The 20,848-nt window shown below is 30.9% G+C and overlaps 1 protein-coding gene across 1 annotated transcript; it reads left to right on the top strand.

Moving 5' to 3' along the window:
* The first annotated feature begins 343 nt into the window (after positions 1-343).
* Positions 344-5,177, top strand: LOC124847665 (protein ABA AND ROS SENSITIVE 1-like). The gene is made up of 8 exons (XM_047325208.2): positions 344-573; positions 1,389-1,543; positions 1,934-2,033; positions 2,191-2,407; positions 3,466-3,736; positions 4,537-4,612; positions 4,726-4,772; positions 4,877-5,177. Exons 2-8 carry the CDS (start codon positions 1,455-1,457, stop codon positions 5,055-5,057), a joined length of 981 nt encoding a protein of 326 aa, XP_047181164.1. The 5' UTR covers positions 344-573; positions 1,389-1,454; the 3' UTR covers positions 5,058-5,177.
* The last annotated feature ends 15,671 nt before the right edge of the window (positions 5,178-20,848 follow it).

The following is a 20,848-nucleotide window of genomic DNA, read 5'->3' as shown; positions in this document are numbered from 1 at the left end:
TTTGGATAACTGTAATGGTTAAACACTTTACTAACTCTTAATGAACTTATCTATCATATTATTATATGTGATTAATCTATGATATAATATTATGCTACATTTTGAGATCTTACATAAGCCAATCAAATTCCTTTTGTCTCCAATTAAAACAGTCTATTTTGGTAAATAAATTTTTGAAGCAGACTAATTGAGTATTTTTATTTATTTTTGGTTTATCTCGGGAAAAAATCGTTTCCTAATAAATTTGCCAAATAGTGAAAAAAAAAGAGAGTTAGTAATTGATATGTATTATTTTTCTTTGTAAAGCATATTATAAAGATTTCAGTTTTCAGTAAAAGAGGAAAAACATGTTTTATTAACCACGCGAACAGAATTCTAGCAAATCACCACAAACTCCTCCAGTCAAACCACGAAGAGCCTCCGGCGACGCTGCGCGAACCACAAGATACTCCGATAACCCCGAGCGAGGTCACAACGAGCCAACCCCCTGTTCAGCGGGACCATACTGCAACTTCAGTTTCACTCGGCACTGGTGAGGCGGTAGAAGAGGAATGGGGATGAAGCAAATTTAAGGTACAAATTTCCCTTTTTGCTGTTTTCATGATTTGTTTCTTAATTTCTTGTTTGTACCTCTATTGTAGAATGACTGATTAGGGTTTCATTAGAGTTTGTTCCTACCTCTGCAAAATGCTAAGTCATATTTTCATGTATCCCATTTGATGTTTAATTTTGATTCATTTGTGTTATATGCTGTGGGCATCAAAATTGTCAGGGTAGAAGTGGAATCAGCTCTTATTTCATCCCTAATGTGCAGAGGTTTCTGTGGTTGGTCTGTATGTGAAAGCATGGAGTTAGTTTTTGTGTGTGAAAAAATTATGCGCAGTTTCTGTGTAGCATAGTCAGGTGATTTATAAGGTTGAGACCCTCTGTCTCTCTCAATGTTACCTGTCTTGTTGGATACCATCCTGAACTTATGTGCAATTTGTTGTTTTCTAAATGGTTAGAATGTTGTTTAATATTTCAGTAGATACGCGTTGTCTGCATTTTTTATTTGATCATGTTGTTGTTTAAGAGGGTCACTTTTGTGACTTAATCATTGTGCACAGGCTTTGTATTGCATTGGCAAATGATCAAACGACTAGTGTATTTTTATCTCACTTTGGATCTTTGTTAGGTTGCTTTCTTACAGTGTCATCAATGTTGTGGGACGCTTGGCTTACCTTCTTATTTAGTTTTAATCTTTCTGTGTGTGGTGATATACTTATAAGTTTCCACCAAAAGCAAAAATGCTTGTTTCAATTGTCAAAGCTCTTGTTATTTATGTATTATTATTTTTGTGATAATGAAGGATCATTGATTCAACTATGTTTTGGATGTTGACGTTTCAGGGAAAGTTTGTTCCTTTTGTCAATTTTTTTCCTATACGCCACCGTGCTCTTCCAATCAACAGGAATATGGATGCACAAGCCAAGAAAAAGGCTTTGTTTCGTGCTAAATTGAATGCCCAGAAGAAGGAGAAGCGTATAGAATCTCCCCTTGTGAGGTTGGTACTTGGTGCTCATCATGTAATTTTTGCATTCCCATACATCAATTTACTTTGCCCTTCACAAATTTGCGTATGGATTTCTTAATTCGTTATGTGTTATATGTTATACTGCATCCGTTCACCCTTAATGGTTTTACTTTTTCTTCACACAAGAATGGCACATTATTAAATACCTTCTGCTTATAAATTAAGTTATGCCTTTTTATTTAATTGTTTAATTTTATGCTAATTTAGAGGCATCTATATCTGAATTTGTGGCGAAGTGTACAACATCCATATTTACTCCTATTATGGTTTGCATCCAATTTGTTAAGACATTATCAAGTTGATTTATTTAAATTATACCTGTTATTTTATTTTGATAGTTTCTGTGCATAATAAATACAGGTATAATGAATTTGATCAACCTGTTTGCCGGGTTTGTGATGTTGTTCTGAAGTCCGAGTCTTTATGGGATGCACACCAAGTTTCTCGTAAGCATCGTGAGGTGATGATATTTACAATCTCATTCTTGTTGTGTATTTGTGCATATTAGTCGATAGCACACTATAGTATAATCATTTTTTTGGATTCTTGTTAAGGTTTGTTTCCCTTTGTATTTCACCACCTCTCTTACCTTAAAAGACTATGATTGTTTTGAGCAGGCAATAAGTAATCTGAAAGCTAATGCAGCTGGGTTAACTCAACAAAACAATGCAAAGCCTGTTTCAGATGCCAACATTCCCAAGGCTAAACCAGAACATCCTTTGGGATCACAATCGAAACTTCCAGAAAGTTCACGAGAAGTGTCTAAACCTCAATCTTCGTCAGTGCTTCCACCAGGTTTTTTTGATGACAATGATTCGGGAAAGAAAAGTTCTGGTAAGAATTTGGTTTAGAAAATTAAGTGCGTATTTGTACTCTTGTATATTTTAATAAACAGAGTTTCAATTACATATCACAGGCAGTGATGGTAATATTTGTCTTTATATACATATTTTGTATGCCACTTAATTAATACAATGCCCAACTTCTCGATTTGATATTTGTACTGGTACAGTTAATAATTTTAAGAGTAAAATAGGTTTTCATGAATTCCCACATCTAGTTTAATTTGAATGATAAAATTTTTTCTGAAGCAGCGTCTCATTTAGGGGTCCCATCTCATTCTCAATTTTCATTTGCTTATTTAGACTTAAGATTTTGGTCCCTTGACCCTTCTGGATGTTTTCACGAAAACTGTCTTCAGCATTTCAAGCTCCTTTTTTTATATAAAACTAGTTTCTATCTTGAAATTCTCTTTTGTATGCTCAAAGCTCTCTCTAAAGTCTAAATTTTTATTCCGGGAGAGGTGCTTAATAGAACATATTAAATGTTTGCAGCCTACAAGAGGCTGATGCCTGTTCAAAAGTGGTTCCTCATCCGGTTCTGCATTGTTTTTTGGTTACCTTTTGGAGTTCATTGGTTTATTTCCTTTTTTCTTTATGGAGCACCCTGTACCCTTTACTTTCTTTGTAATTTTCTTCTCTACATATTATTGAATTTCTTCCTTTATTAAATTAATAGTCAAGAGTAGGATATGAAATCCACGTGGTTATGATTGTAGATGCGTTACAAAAATGATTGTACTCTACAGTTGGCTGTCCCAGCTTGGAAATGGATTAAACAACTTTTGGTGCTTTTCTTCCAAAATATATATTGGTAAATAGTTAAAACCATGGAATTTTCAGATTTTATTAATAGCAGTGACAAGGTCCTTTGGGTCTAAAAGTAGTAACATTATTCTAATCTTTCGTTATTTGTACTGGGTATATCCAGTTGGTGCTTTATCACACCTTGGGACTTCATGTTGCTACATGTTTGATGGTAACGTTGGTTCCTTGCAACTTGCAGCACTTAATATTGACTTACTTTTGCTTCATTGATATTTTTCCTTTCAGACCATTTAGCAGACTCTGATTTAGGTAGAAAACCTGCGGTTTCTGCTCAAAATCAGGCGTTAAACTTCAAGAAGGAGAAAGGTCATTTTCATGACAATAGTGCTGCAGAGTCAAATGTTAGCGAGGCCTCAACGGAGAGTAAGCAGACCTCAGTTAATAGTACTGATACAGAGATCAAGCAAGTAAAAGGGAGTCTGCCTGAAGGATTTTTTGACAATAAGGAAGCTGATTTGCGTGCCCGTGGCATAAAGCTTGTAAAGCCAGATGTCAAGTAGGTTCCTCCTTTATGTTGATGGTTACTGCTATATTTAGTTTTCATTGACTTTTTTATTTTATTTTTATGGGAAGTAAATTATTTTTTATTCTCGGGGCAGAAAAACATTGCCCATATTTAATAAAACAGAGAACAGTAAAATTTTCATTTGCTTTTATTCTTATTTTATCAACCAGAGTGAGTTTTGGGAAACTGTTGAAGATATTGAACAGGAAACAAGTCTAGTTCATAGTATCAGATGTTGGTATCAACGTTGTGTGATCCACATATAGTCATATATAACCACTATTCTTTGGTGATTTTCCCTATTTCTTAGCAAAATGATCTTTTGACAACTATGTTTTTTTAAACAACCATGTGACAACTTTTTGATAGTAAAATATTATCCACAGATGAGTCACCAAAGATAGTGACGTAGTTAGGAATAAAATATTATTAGAAGACAATTGTATACTGAATGAATGAGATAGAAGGGGTGTCCAGGTATAGGGATTCATTTTCTTATATGGCTTCGTTAAAGCGAGGATGCACTTTAGAGGGTACAGTGCAACCTCTGATTGAGGTGCAGAAAACTTCCCGCAGTGCATTTTATGGATGCACCCCTCACTCTAGAGGAGTCAGCCTAATGGGCGAAACCATTTTATTTTTTGGTGTTCATTAATGCGATACCATACCCTTTGTACATTGCTGGTTCTGTTCTGTGAGAACTTTTTTTCTTCTCTATTCTGTGGAATATGTATATCGTTAAATGGTTTGGAACTTAAAATGACATTGAATTCTTTAAAATCTTCTCTTAGAGACGAGTACAAGGAATTTGAGAAGTTGATTCAAGAAGATTTGCAGGAGGTTGACAACAGGTTGGAGGAAGAAGAGGTGATGATCATTATATCTTTATGCTATATAATTGAGCTTGTTGAGTTTCTAACCTTGATATGTATATGCACTATAAATTTGATATACGATGAAACATTTGTCGTTATGGGCAGATTGATGCAGCCGAAATGATAGAGGAAGCTGAATCTGTAGAGCAGAAGTATGTTTAGCTGTCTTAAATTACTTTCACCCCCTTTCATTTCTTCTCTTCCGTCTGTTCTAAGAGACCCTTCCCCACCCCATCTATCTTTCATCCTTCTACAGGATCTTCAGGGAGAAAGTGGAAATGTTGAAGAAGAGGAGATTGGATCTAAAAGCTGCTAATGCTGCAAAGCGTAATAAATCATCTGAGGTTGTAGCCAAGGAATCTACACACGAAGAGTCATCCAGTGATGATGAAAGTGAAGAAAATTTTGCCGTGGATTGGAGAGCACAACACTTGTGATATGTGAATACTGTGCTAATTTTTTTCTTCTGTTTCTTGAATTCATGACTTTATATAATACCAAATATCAGATTTTGGACATAAAATGATAAAGAGAGTTTGGGCTGAGTTATGGTCAAATTTGGGCTGAGTTTAGGCTTTATGGTCAAATTTGAAAACTTTTCTACATTGATAGGACGTCCTTCCTAAAATAGGTGTTTTGAAAGTCATGGTTTTCTTCTGCTCTGTTTGGTACTGATGGATACGGATGAGCGAGTGGGAGGCTAAATTTAGTAGTTTGGTGAAGCTTATGATCAAGAGTTGAAGTTTGTTGTGCCCTTCACTGACGGTAGTTGTAACCTTTTATTTAAGAAATGATAATTTTCATAGTTTAAAAATAAATTTACTGTTATTTTTCGTGTACTTTTTCTTTATTAAACAATTAAATATTTTATGTTCAATTTTTTAACTTGTTTTTTCCTCAAAATCATCCGCTTTGGTAATTGGTGTCTTTAAACCAAAATGCATGAATATTTAATATTACTACTAGTTTTTGTAAAACACATGTAAATCACACCACCACACTAAAGAACACGAGAGAGACGATAAAAGAAGAAAACGGGTGAAGATGACTTGCAGGTGCATGTCTTCAGTAACCATAAAGAGCATTTTAGTAAACAATAATGACTGTTTATCTGATTTCTTTTTTATTTTATATATATTTATCTGAAGGTTATTTCTGTCATCAGAGTGAAACTTGGGGCTTTTCTTAGTAAACATTCGTATCATGGGTCCGTAGGACAATAAATATGCAAGCTGATCCTCAATATAATATGCTATACCTTTTGCTTCCTGCACCCACTATTACTAAATGCATCCTTATATTAACAAGAAAAAGAGTAAAATATTATTTCTCACTGTATTACACTGCCACTATCTCATATTGCTGTAATCATCAATGCTGTTGCAGAGTAAGAAGATAAAGAATGCTAGTAAAGAAAAACTTGTTTTGAAAAATTCTGTTTAAAACGTATTTTATGTATTGTGGAAAATTTGTTCTAAAAGGTTCATTCTAGAAAATTCATTCTAGAAGGCTTTATATAAGTTCTGAAAAACTGGTTCCAGAAATCTTGTTTTGAAAAATTTGTTTCAAAATGCATTTCATGCTTTCTGAAAACCTCTCTTTTTCAGAAAATTTGTTTTATGAATCATATTATGGAAAATCTTAAAAGCTTGTTCTAGAAATTTTCCAAAACAAGTAATCTAGAAGTCACTTATAAATTAATCATTTTGAAAATTTTTGGAGTTACAGGAGAAAATCGTGGAAATGTGCAAAGAGAAACTTATGGTACTTGTAAAAGAAAACAAAACACGTCTTTGAGACACTTTCTTCTTAGGGCAATGTTCAAACTTCTACTAACAGTATGCTCGGAAAACTTTCTTTTCCATTTTTCAGCTGTTTTTAATTTAAAATAAAATATTTGGCACATCAGCTTATATTTACCGATTTTATTTTCGAAAATAAATTATATTCATGAATATAAAAATTGTAATTTAAGACTATTTTTAAATATATTTCTTTCTCTGAGTGTTTTTTTTTCTTCATAAAAACAAATATTTTAAATTCATTTTTCAAATCAAAACAATGATTCTAATTATAATTAATTAAAAGAGGTAGATCGATTTTAAGAGTAACTCTAAAAGATTACTCTTCCATATAATTTATTTTCTTATAATAATAAGTTGCGTTTTTTAACCATTACACTACAACAAAATAAAAAATGATGAAAACTCTTAGAATTACTATTAGAATCAATCCATCTCTCTCCATTAATCACTGAAATAATATAATTTTCGCTGTTATCACAAACACATATTTCAATTTTCATAGATAAGTTTTATTGCCAAACTAATAAGATTTATATGAATTTTAACTAAATAAAGGTATTTATTTTTTGTCCTATCTGTTGTGTAGTTTTAAAGAGAGTGATTCCATATTTTTGGTGACCATACAACAATGGAGCTTTATTATTTCCTATTCATTTTCAAATAAAAAATTTATTTCTATTAATATATCCATATTTATTGAACATCATTCCTATTTCCATATGATAGTAGGAGCCACTCAAGAATTTAGAAGATTGAAAAAGAAAATTTAAGAATGAAGTTTATTGTTTAAAATTTATTTTCTAAACTTTTTATGCAAAATTATTTATTAAATGTTTGTAATTAATTTCATTTAACTTTTACACATTTTTTCATTTCAACTCTTGTTTGACTTATTTCATTAAAGATTTTATCTCTATTACATATGCATGAACATTGTTACCATGTAGTGATCCATAGAAATCTAAAATTTTCTAATATTCTTTTAAATACAAAGTTCAATGCTACATACGGATTTATCCGTAAATAATTACATACAAATTTATGTATAGTACATATTTATCTGTAGATAATTATATACAAATTTATGTATAATATGTAACATCCCGATTATATAATAACAAATATTATATAATATAGATGTCAACATCCAAATAAAGAGAACAGTCGGAGTTTGACGTGTAATTAAATGTGAAATTACAGTCATTCAGAAATAAAATAAACGGGAATTTAAACTTGAACAGTTGAAAGGATTGAACACTACAAGTGTTCAATCAGGACATTCTTAAGAAGACTACTCCGCAACATCAGTAACCTCCAGTTCTTGCTCCAAAGGAAACTCCTCGACGACATCTGCTCCCATCCAAGTGGATGATCATCGCCAACGAAACATACCCAAACAGCACATAACAAAAACAATGCAAGGGTGAGCTAGATATAAAGAGCATGTTATACATACAGCACAGTTAATTCATGTCATCATACGCAGTTATATATATAAGAACAATTAAAGCATACTCATTAAACCACAACTCACACTCACACGACTCATCCAGATGTGTATAACTGTCGAACTATTGGTCGTCTTTGCACTTGCATAGTTCAACTGGTCTCTCTCCAACACTAGCAAGGTAAATCCCCCAATCTGTCTATGTCTAAATTCAAAGACTATAGACGAGGACCTCCCTCTACTCTCACCACTTACATTGCTCTTCTCTACTTGAGTATGAACAATGCTTTGAGTTTAGGGATAGACATACCATTTCAAAGCTCCATACAGTTTATACACAACAATACAACACCACATAACCACTTTCATCCATCTCTCCCCGAGATGTCCACTTCATACTCACATACATCATTTACATTTACAATCAGATCATCACAGTAATTTATCATATTTCATACATTCACATACTTTCACCTATATCACATCACAGTATATATTCCAAACATTTGTACACATAATTCAATTCAAGAGCAAATAAACTTAGACAACATTATTTGTAGAATACTATTTGGACAATCACTATTCACCGAACACTGTGGAACGAACGCTACTGGACAAACGCCATCTTCCAAACACCAGGCAGAACACTATTTGGACGGACGCTATGAGATCCAACATAATCAGGCCGACCGCTAAAACGCAGAACACCATTGAGAGATTAAATCATACTAGGCCGAACGCCCCAAACCAAACACCATATTCAATTAAGCACTATTGGGCCGAACGCTGTGATCGAGTACTTAGGCCGAACACTAAACCATTGAACACCATGTTACATTGCACACTGTTTGGACGAACGCTCAAAGATCAAACATCATCAAGACCGAACGCTGCCTAAGGCGTGTACTACAACACCATCGAGAACGACCGTTCCATATGAACGATCACCAACCAGAAAACATCACCAAGTTTGGACACTCACTAAGGACGATCACTAATTGTAAACACTAACACGACCGAACGTTCACTAACACATAATAAGACTGAACACATTAAATTGAAGCCTGAGACTATCAGATCAAGACCGAACGCTAAAAATCACTGATACACCAATGTCGAACGTTTACAATCTAAACCTCAGAATACCTGATCCAGGTCGAACGCTAAAATCACTAATCAGATAATACTGCCGAACGCTCAAGATCCAAACTTAAGACTATCAAATTAAGACCGAACGCTCAACATTGCTACCCGAGAATACTAAGTTAAGAACGAACGCTCACACTCACTATTATCCAAGAACGAACGCTTATGATCCAAACTTAAGAATCCAAATTAATACCGAACGCACGCAATCACTTATACACCAATAACGAACGATTTAGATCCAAACCTAAGATTCTAAATTAAAACCGAAAGCTTACCAGTTCAACCTGAGAATACCTCATTAAAATCCAACGCTTATAGTTTCTAATACAAAACCAAGACCGAACGCTAAATAGCACCTTCTGAGAATACTAATTGAAAGACGAACGCCTACGATCACTATTTCACGAAGACTGAAAGCTCAAGATTTGAAGCCTATTAATTTAAGACCGAACGCTTAGAATCACCAGTTGAGACTACCAACTCAAAACTGAACGCTTAATATCACAGATACATCAAAACCGACCGTTTAAGATTTAAGCCTAATCATACTAATTTCAGCCGAACACTACAGTCATCCATACACGAAGACCGATCGTCGAACGCTCACCAAAACAAACAGAGAACGAACGCTAACGCTCGTTACTGGAGGACACAAAACCGAACGGTTATTTGGCCGATTCGGGCGAACGCTCAGAACCAATACCGAACGTTCAGAACTTGGCCGACCACTATTTGGTCGAGCAGCGTTTGGACGAGCGCGCGTTTCTGCAGAATTTTTCAGAATCGCACCAGGTTTTCCAGAAACCCAGAAACCCCATTCTTCATCCCCAAATTCCCAGATTTGCATCAAAGAGCGGAATATAACAGATCTCAAACACAGTTTAATATTTCTACACTCTATAGAAACAGATCTAGCTCCCCTTACCTCTTGAAGACTCCCTTGCAAACCTTGAATCAATCTCTGCACTGTGTTCCTCCTCTGCCGTTCCAGTCCTCTGCTACAGTGTCCAGCTCTCCCTCTCTTCTCCCAGATTTTGCAGCAACTCTTCCAATCTGCAGAACCCCCAAAAATCTCTTTGAATCTACGAACCCTTCCCTTTAAGAGGAAGAAACTCTGCACTCCTCAGCTTCTCCCTTCCCTTCTTAGTGCTGTGCCCACTTTGAAGAGCTGATGATGGAGGTTCCTGATGATGGCTGGAGCACTTCAAAGTGGGAAGACCCACCACCCAACTGCTGCCCACTTTTGCTGAATGGGAAGCCACTTCATTCTCAACGTGCAGCCGCCCACTTCCCCACTTCCAGAAACGTGCAGCTGCCTCCTTCCCTACCACTTAGAAATGTGCCCTCCTTCCCCACCACTTCCTTCTTAAAAAAAACAAACGGACGCTCGGTCCTTACATAATACGTACAAATTTATCTGTATGTAATTATCTATAGATAAATCTATATGTAATTATTTTCAAATTTTATTACAGATTATCCGTAGATAATATTACGTACTACCATTTTACTTATGAATTTTTATCTGTAAATAATTCATGATAATTGGTAGGTAACATTATCTTAATTATGCATTTTGATCCTTACCTAGATAATAAGGTTTTTTCTCGTCAAGCAAAATTTAAAAAATATATAAAGAAGCTCTCAAAACTCAAATAAGTACTGAAAAAACAAAATCGACAAAAAAAAGACACATTTATAATCCTAATACAAATTCAAAAAATAAAATAAAAATGCAACACAAATAAAACAAACATGCTAAGGAGGATAAAAATATTAGTACACAAAAAGAGTATGGGATTCAAGGAATACAATCTGCCAAAACTTTCAAGAGAAGAACTTTAAAATGAAAGAAAACAAGGAGAGGTCTATATATGAGAAGTCGCTAGATAAAAGAAGAAAATATAAATCAGAATTGATTAAAGTAAAATAAAGATAACTAATCATTATTTTTCTCCTAAACAAAATTATAACTTATTAATAACAGTTTAATTCAATTTTATTCTCCAACATAAAATTATAACTAATTTAATATAGGTATATTTGTACTAAAAATCAATTTTTGAGTTTTTTTTTCTTCTTAAACATAATTTTATTGTTAATTTATTGGAAGAATATATTTTAGGCATTTTTTTAAGGCTTAAAACGAGTGTTTTACCTGCTTCACCCTTGAGTTAGTTATATGGGTATACCATATTCGTGCATATACTCGCTTTCTTACCGTTTTGATATTAATCACTTAATTATATTGAAAAATTAAAAAATCACAACAAAGAAAACATAATATTATCAATATTTAATATTAAAAAGACATATTATCAATTTTAGTACCAAATAAAATCTCAAGAAAACCAAAATATTTATTAATTTTGCAAACTTTAATGAAATTAAATTGATAAAATTAAGAAATATTTTTAAAAATTATAAAACAAATAAATATTTAAGTTTAAAAATATTTTAAATGCGTCTTTACTTCATTTCTAAATTATAATAAAATATATTTTTTTATATACTAATAAAAATTATAATACACTACTTAAATCACACAAATATAAAAGATTAAGCTAATAATAGTTAAAATTTATCTTACATTTGTGAACTTCTATTTATATTGAATAACAATAACATTAAATGATTATATTATAGTTAATGTAACGTTTTTATACAATTAAGTGATTTATGATAATGAGTTAGAAAATAAAAATAATTATGTAAGAAATTATCAAAATAGTATTGTACATGATAAAAATCAACAAATAAAAATATTAAAAAGAAGTAAAATATCAAATATGTATTTTAGAAATAATTTGATAAAGTATTAAGTGAAATTTCACAAATAAAAACAAATATATAATTAAGAGTATATTAAGATCACATAAATATCTTGATGATTTAAGAAAACTCTTCATATATCAAACTATTAAGAAAATAATGAAAATTGTTCTAAAAAAATAAAAGTTAATGAAGGAAAGTAAATGAAAAGGGTAACCAACTTCAAACTAGGAGAGTTTTAGAACCGTGCAATGCTGAGCGCCTTCCAAGCTCCCTCTGAGTGCCCTCAGGCGCCTCATGAGCATCCTGTTCCAGGGGTCTTGCGTCCTAAGCGCCCTTTTTAGGGGTTGAGCGCCCCTGAGTCATATTTTTGGGTTTTCATGTTTAGGCTGTTATGTGTTTTGGGATGTACTTTTTTGGTCTCTGTGATGCATGTGTAATAATTTATCATAAGTTTATTGATGATGTATACAGTGTCAAATTTACTTGTTTACAGAATGCAAAAGGTATGAAAAAAGTTCTAAGGTGGAACTTTTTTGTGTTAGTTTCAAGTATAATTAATATGAATGCAGAAGTATCATTAATATGAATGCAGAGAGCTCAGTTTGAATGTTATCCTCATATTCTAATGATATTTCATTTTCAAGTAGAGAAGATTGACATATGTGGTGAGAGTAGTAGGAGGTCTTAGTTTAGGTGCTTCTAGTATGACCTAAGACGCGATACAGACTAACCTTGTGAGGATGGTAGGGTGAAACCCATTTGGAAATTGCTTTACAAAGGAGTAGATGCTACCACAAGTACACAACCCGTCATAGATAAGCATTCATTCTACGTCTGGACAGTCCAGTCTAAGTCATTGTATTTTAAGATGTTTGGTTTGATTTATATTGCATTTTATTCATGTACGAATTGTTTTAAGTTTATGATTATTTGTTTTGTATCTAACTTACCCTTTTATTTGTGAATGTGTTTGTATGTTTCTTTTCTGACTATGATCATCTAGTTGGTGTGAGTAGAGGGTGATGAGGTTTCTTTAGAGGAAGCATTAGATGAAGGTATTGCGGATATTTACTACCTTTAGTTACTCATCATGTATATAGTTTATTTTAACAGTTTGTATATTCAATTTCTTTATGGTTGTTTAGATGATTGTAATAACTTTATCTTTTTTGTCTTGTGGACTGATATATTTTATTAAAATTGTGTGACAACTCTTTTATAGTATTTGTACTATATTTTGGGATGTCACAATAACAACAATGATAATAATGTTTTAAAATTTTAAATTGATATTTTATTTTCATATATTTTTTTTAAAAATAATTATAATAATACTAAAAATAAAATTCTATATCTAAAATTAAAACTAAAGACCAAATTCCTAACATATTAATTGTTTTACAAAAGTAAGCAAAAATAAATTTCAGAATTAAATTAATAAAATTCTAACAATAATCACTAAATTTAAAATTTTAAATTGATATTTTATTTTCATTTATTTTTTTAAAATATAATTATAATAATACTAAAAATAAAATTCTATAACTAAAATTAAAACTAAAGACCAAATTTCTAACATATTAATTGTTTTACAAAAGTAAGCAAAAATAAATTTCAGAATTAAATTATCTGAATATAAAATTCTAACAGTAATCACTAAATCGTGTTATTTAGATTAATATGTCTTTTTGATAAATATATTGAATAATATTTATCAGGATATATTTTTAATAGTATTATTTTATTAAAAAATAGGTAACCGTTTCAATAATTTCTTTCTTTTATGAGTTTCTTTAATTAGATTTCCATTATTTTTTGTTCTGCAAAAATTTTACTTTGATTTATTACTTGTAACTATTTGATGATACTTTGATTCCACGTTTCAAGGCTAGTTTAATATTCATGTAGTTATTTTTGGAAAGTTTTATTATGGATTACACCCACCGATTCTGAAAGAAACCACAGAACCGAAACATAACCATGATTGATAATCAATTTGAAAATTAAACTCCTAGTTTTTCTGATTTATAATTAATAAAAAATTTAAGGTCCTAGTTTTTTATTAAATAATTAAAATTAAGCTCCTAGTTTTTCTGATTAATAATTAAGTATTTGCTTGGAAGCTAAAACAGAGCCCACTAGAACATGCTTCCTATTCTTCTGCATAACTCCATCATACAGTAAGAAAAAGAAACTAAAACACCCATCAACTACTAACACAACTTTTGATTCTAGATTTTTTAAAACAAAATTAAAAGAAAAAACTCTAGATTACAAAATTAGAATTCACACAAAATTTGGGAAAAAATGTATTAGGGTAAAATGAAGAGATTTAAATATTTTAAAAGAAAAAAAATATAAGAGTATTTGTATTTTAGAATTGATATTTTAAAATGAAGAGATTTAAATATTTTAATAATAAAAATTTAAAATATAAATTGAATTCTTATAAACGAGTTTCATTATTTTAAATCACACTATCTCTTTAGATATTTTCCTTTTTTAGTTCTCTTCTTTCTCTCTAAGACTTCTAATTGTTAGTTCATCTGAAGTGTTAAGACAAGATTGTCTAAGCAAACCTTATTTTGAAGTTTAACATAACGTCTAAAACAAAATAGTGCTTAATCATCTAGAACAAAAGCGCTAAACGCTACTCTTTAAGTGCTTAAACGATACAAGAGCGTTTAATAACTAAGAAAACGTATACTTGATAAGCGCTAAATGCTATAGAGCTCATAAAAAAATGTTTAATTCTGAAAGTGTCTAACAAAAGAGTTAAACCGTCTAGGATACATAGAACCTTGCTAAATGCTATATATCCTAAACACTATTGATATTATGATGTTTGATTTGCTTAAATTTGGTTTGTGTTGGATGTTTGTATGTTGTTTTGCATTGATTGAATTGGTATTGAACTAAAGAACTTATGATTTAATCAAATAAGCTAGTTTTTATGTGCCCTGACATTAAATGTTGTTTTTAATCAAAGTACTAAGTAAGGAATACCAATTTGACCATTTGAATAGGTTCCTTTTTCCCCAAATCACAAATTTTAAATCTGCTATATTTAATATAGTGTTAAGTAGTGGCAAGATGATATTGAGCATCATTTAACTGTGTAGGTCTTGTAGCATTTTAACTCCAGTTCATTGAGTGCCAATCTTGAATCGCTGAGCATGTGGAAATGTGAATGCTTTAGCGTTGAACGATAACAAGACATTATTGAGCATCATGTTTCATTACGGGTATGAAGCCTTTTTGTTCTAGGACGCTGAGAGGTGGGAGGGTTTCACTGAGCAAGTCTTTTTGTAGGAAGAATGGCGCTGAGTGTCAGGACTGCTGTTAAGAATAATCTTTTGCGGGAAGCCTAGTGTTAGACACCACTTTTGGATGCCAATTGTTTGACTTTTTGTTATTCCATGGTTGTTTGAAATGAATTTACAGTGTCCAGATGTATGTCTAATTGTGTATGATGTTTATTCATGTATAAAATTGCGGTGATGATGAGTATGGTATATGTGTTAGCATAATTCTATGGATCTCATGAAAAGATTCTATGGTGGCATTTCATTAATATATGTATTGATATATAGATTTAGTATTGGCAGTTATCTTGTCGCTTTAATAACCATTCAATCTCAAGTAGAGAAGGGTGGAGTATGTGGTGAGAGATGCAAGATATCTAAGTATAGGGCTTTACCTTGGTCAAAGAAGGTTGATGGACTAACTTTGTGTGTGCTAGTCTAGGTGGGTGAGTTGTTCCACCACCACAAGTACATAATTCACCATAGTCTGATATCAATACATGTATTTGGATGTTATATGTGCTCATATTGTTGATATAAATGATTTACATCTGTTAACATCTCTATACTTGTTATATGATTATTCTTTTTGCATATTAACTCACTCTTTCTTCCGTGTTTGTTTATATGCATATGTGTTCTTCTTTTTTAAAGGTATGAGTAAATGATAAGGTAACAGTTGATCTAGTTCAAAAAGATGATAGTGATTTAATATAGGTTTAGGATTACCTGAGTATGTATATGTTTTCCTTTTTGAAAAAAATTATTAAGCTCTAGTCTTAATGTAATTTTATCTATACAACCTTTGTATATGAATATTTTTTTTAACATAAATAATTATAATAACTATAATAACATTATGTCTGTATATATATCTATTATTGAGTTACCTGTTCATGTTGGATGTGTAATGTTTTTTTAGTAGTTGTATAGTATTAAAATATGACATTACAAAAAACTTATGATAAATCTAAATATTCTAATACCAATTATTAGATTATGAACCAACAATAGGTCAATAATAAATGAACAATGATACCTTTAATAAATTGAGCAATCCCAAATATCCTAGAACAATATGTGAAAGACTGGTTATGGGGAACAATGTATATGGAAGAATGATATTCTAATCCTCCAACTACAGAGCACATTTTTTAATAGGAATGAATGTATGTGCTTATAGATGAGAACCATAACTCCTTTATGTAACATGAATTACTTACTTAATTTTAATATTTATAATTTAATTTCTCATTAAATTAAAATATATTAAAATATTGTTAATAGTCTTATAAATTTAATTTTTCATGTGTGTTTTTAGTCATATATTTAAATTAACTAAATCACTTTAATATATTAGTTAGTAAAATATAATGATCTAAGGAATTTAATTATATATATATATATATATATATATATATATATATATATATATATATATATATATATATATATTAATTAGGATTTAGGGTTTGAAAAAGATGAAACATAGCTCTTCTCATAATAGATGCCCTTATCTTCATCCTTTCGGTAAAATAATTAGTGCAAAATGACGGGGAAATCATAACAATTAATTAATATCAGTATATTTCACATGATGATCCTTCTTCAGGTTTAGATATTTTCCTGGGTAAAGATGCATCTTGATTATTAGAGCTAAATATTTATTAACTAATTACTTTGTATGTTTCTAATGGCACATAGATGTTTATTTAAAAACTGCTAAACGTATACTGAATAATCATCAAGATTACTAGATCACGGATACATTAAAAACTACCATTTTTTTATTGGTTATCTTTCCTTTACTGCATGCTTAATCTTATTCCATATATTAGATTGTTTTTAAGACGTGTTCCATATATATTAAGACTACCTCTTTTATTAGGGTTTGAGATTTAGACACCAAATATTAAATTGACCTGTTCGATAAAATTTATCTTTTATTTATATTTAATTGATGTGAATTTTTTTTTTTATAAATGTACTCTTTCATGGTCAATACAATTAATTATACTTGGCGTGTGCCGCCGTTTACATCTTACAAATTTGAAGTCTAGAACCTACCTTTATAATAAAATTAGTTTATAAGAGTATCTTCAATTCATATATATTTTTCCCAGATTCTATCTCATGAAACTTGACTTTTTTTAAATATTAACAAATATGATACTTCTTGTTCTTGGTTATAAAAGGATTTAATTAATTTTTAAGTGTTTTATAAATTTGAATATTTTTAATTAAGTTTTTATTAAAAAAAATATATTATTTATTTTAAAAATTTTACATTTTTTAGTTAACTTTTTGTTGTTTAATTTTTCGGCTAATTGGATAGCGTAATTGATATATATTTTAATCATTTTACTTATTTGTTTCTATGCAATATATTACATTTTGCGGTTAATATAAAATAATATTATTTATAAAATAACAACTAATTTGTATTGTTTTATTATAACGTATTAGATAAAAATGACTTTTATATTATTACTTACGCTAATCAAGAAATCATCATCATTATCATTTTTAATAAAGTGACAATGATGATTTCTGATTATCGAATACGATTTTAATAAAAATACAAAGTCATTTATCATAAAAAATATTATCATATTTATTATCAAGTAAAGATAAATAAGTAAGATGAGATGACCTGTCATTCAGTTAAGAGACAAATTAAAGATAAATATCCAACTAAAAAAAATAAATAATTCTTAATACTTAATAGATAAAAAGAATTAATAAATATTCAACCAAAACATACATATATCAAATTCTTCCAACTCATAAATCAATCCTAAAAAAAATTATATTAAGAATACACGAATAACCTAACTCAGAGTTATATTAATAATTACAATATGCAAGTATATGTTAGTATAGTATTTTAAGTGATGTTGGAGACGAATTCTATTTAACCACGCTTCATGTTATGGATGTCATTATACTATGTAAGAGAGGCACCTTTGGTACTTTATATTGTTGTGCTTTAATAATGAGACAAAAGTTCGTGGAGTTTATTGAATACTCCCCTTCATGACCTCATCCATGGAGCAAGTTGGTGACCAAAATAATGGAAGTATGTTGGAATGCAAAAACATTGAAAACTCTTGTTTCTGTTTTTGATTGAAGGAGATATTCCATGTTGGTGGTCATCGTGTGGGATGCACACTCCTTTCCATTATTAATTATATTATCTGATTTTCCACTCTTCCTTTTCTCACTCTAGTTAGTGCTTTCCTCTTCACCAATCCAATATCATTCTCTTACTATCTCTCTTTCTCTCTCTTTTTTAATCAATCTTCAAATGGCTAAGGTAGGAGTAGAAATTGGACTTAGCACATAAACAAAAAATCACAATTTTGAGTACTTTTTTTACCATATTTACTTTTTAATATATATATTATACTAATAAAAAAAAAGTTTGACTTAGTATGCTAATAACATCTATAATATTGTAAACTCATTCATGTAATATCTGAATTTGGATTCACATTGTGGAATTATTCTACTTCATTCATCACCCCTAATATTAGTATTTAGACTTTACATCTATTCTCATGTCATCATATCATCGTATTAATAAATCGAACCACTTGCAAATTACTTAAAATTTAACGTTATAACAAATTTAATAAACGTGATTTAATATGATTTTTCTATATAAACCTTTTTTCATATATATATATATATATATATATATATATATATATATATATATATATATATATATATATATATATATAATGAGTTAAGCTTCTATTATAAGTTAAATTCAACATATTTACTCAATTTTTAAAGTAAGATCATTTTTTTGAATAAATGTTAATGTGCATAAATTAGTTCATTGTATCTTTTTATTTTCTTCTTCTACAAATTATGGATATACTTTTCTAACTACACAACTTATCAATTTTTTAATAAGAAATTTAGAGTGATTTTATTTTCAAAAATTTAGATCTTATATCTACTCAATAGTGCTAAAGAATGAATTTGAAGTTCAATTCTAAATCTATGTAGAATCCTATATATAATTTTGAATTAAGAAGTATCTTTTTATCAACAATAACAAATATATATTAAAAAAGAAAAAATTAGATTGTAATTCTTATACAAAAGTTATATATACAAAAGGAAAATAAATTTTTTACTACCATGTGAATGTTTCCCTCTTTTTTGAACCTTCCCAACCTTACACTAGTTTTTCTCAGTTGCCCACTTATATTCCACTATTTTATGGTCAAAACTGTTTGTTTGTGATTTTCATTATCCATCCTAGATTGTGCTGGTTGTTTAATCAAATTTAAGATACAATTAACGTTGTACAATAATATAAATAAATCACTAACAATTAATTAATTCCTGGTGTGTTAATTCTCAGTTTTGAAAAACATATCTTCAAACTTCAGATTTACCATTGCTGGCCACAGCAAGCTCTTGCATTGGTGTTACTTTCATTCTCTTCATAATCTGCTGATCTCTCCTTATGTTACTTTGGTTCTCTTTTAGGTCTTCTAATAAAAAACAAAAGACTTTTCTTCCTTCTTCCATTGCTCTTCTTTTTCTAAAGAGAATGGGCCAGGCTGATAAAAGACAGGCCCAATGGCCTTTAACCCAAAACGCAAAAATACTCCTGCATAGATGTCTCGCGATAAGGTGAGTGACTGGACGCGTCTCGTGAGTGAAGAGAAGGTTCTAGGTCTTCATGGAAGACAGTCGTCGGAGCAAGCAGCTGCCTTTGCCGGAGACGACGGGAGAGAAGACCAGAAAAACAAGAAGGAGAAAGGCACAATTACAGGTTAGTAAAAACAGAACCCTGTTGGCCCCTTGGAAGAAAAGAATCACTGATATTATTGCTTGAAGAAATATGTATGTTCTTACAAGATAAATGTTTGAGGGGGAAAACTCTATTTATAGAGTTCTGAAGGGGAAGGGAAGATAACAGAAAGTAAAAACTAACCTAACAGTTCGGTTACTGTATTTAAAACAGTAATCTATTTAACCAACAATACTTAATAGCCTCCCCTCAAGCTGGATGGTGTATAGTTGCCAGTCCAAGCTTGGGAACAATAGATTTGAACCGAACACGGTGAGGAAACTTGGTAAATATGTCCGCTAGTTGTTCGTCTGAGCGAATGGGAAGAAGATGTAGAAGATTAGCTTGTATCTTCTCACGAACAACATGGCAGTCAAGCTCTATATGCTTGGTTCTTTCGTGAAAGCTCTGATTATGAGCTATATGTCGTGCAGATTTGTTGTCACAATATAGGGCTGGGATCCCAGCTTCCTTAATTTGTAAGTCGTCTAAGAGATAGTGTATCCATTGTAGCTCACAAGTGGTGGCTGCCAAAGCACGATATTCAGCCTCAGTGGAGGATCTGGAAACAGTGTTCTGTTTTTTTGATTTCCAAGAGATGAGTGATGACCCAAGGAAAACACAAAAACCTGTAGTGGACCTCCTACTGTTGGGGCAGGTGGCCCAATCTGAATCACTGAAGGCCTTTAGCTGTATGGGAGAGTCAGCTGGGAATAATAGTCCTTCTGAGGGTTTAGATTTAATGTACCTAAGGACATGTTGAACAGCTCGATAATGGTAGTCAGTTGGAGATTGCATAAATTGACTCAATAAATTAATAGAAAAACACAAATCAGGTCTAGTGTTAGTGAGATAGAGCAACTTCCCTATTAATCTTCGGTATGGAGTTGGATCTTTCAAATAGTTGTCAGTCTTGTATAGGATGCTCGTG

This window comes from Vigna umbellata, chromosome 4 (assembly GCF_029865625.1).
Source record: "Vigna umbellata cultivar VRB3 chromosome 4, Vumbellata_1.0, whole genome shotgun sequence".
In the NCBI taxonomy this organism is placed as follows: domain Eukaryota; kingdom Viridiplantae; phylum Streptophyta; class Magnoliopsida; order Fabales; family Fabaceae; genus Vigna; species Vigna umbellata.
The sequence above is the reverse complement of the archived record's forward strand: the minus strand, read 5'-3'. Positions and strand labels throughout refer to the sequence as shown.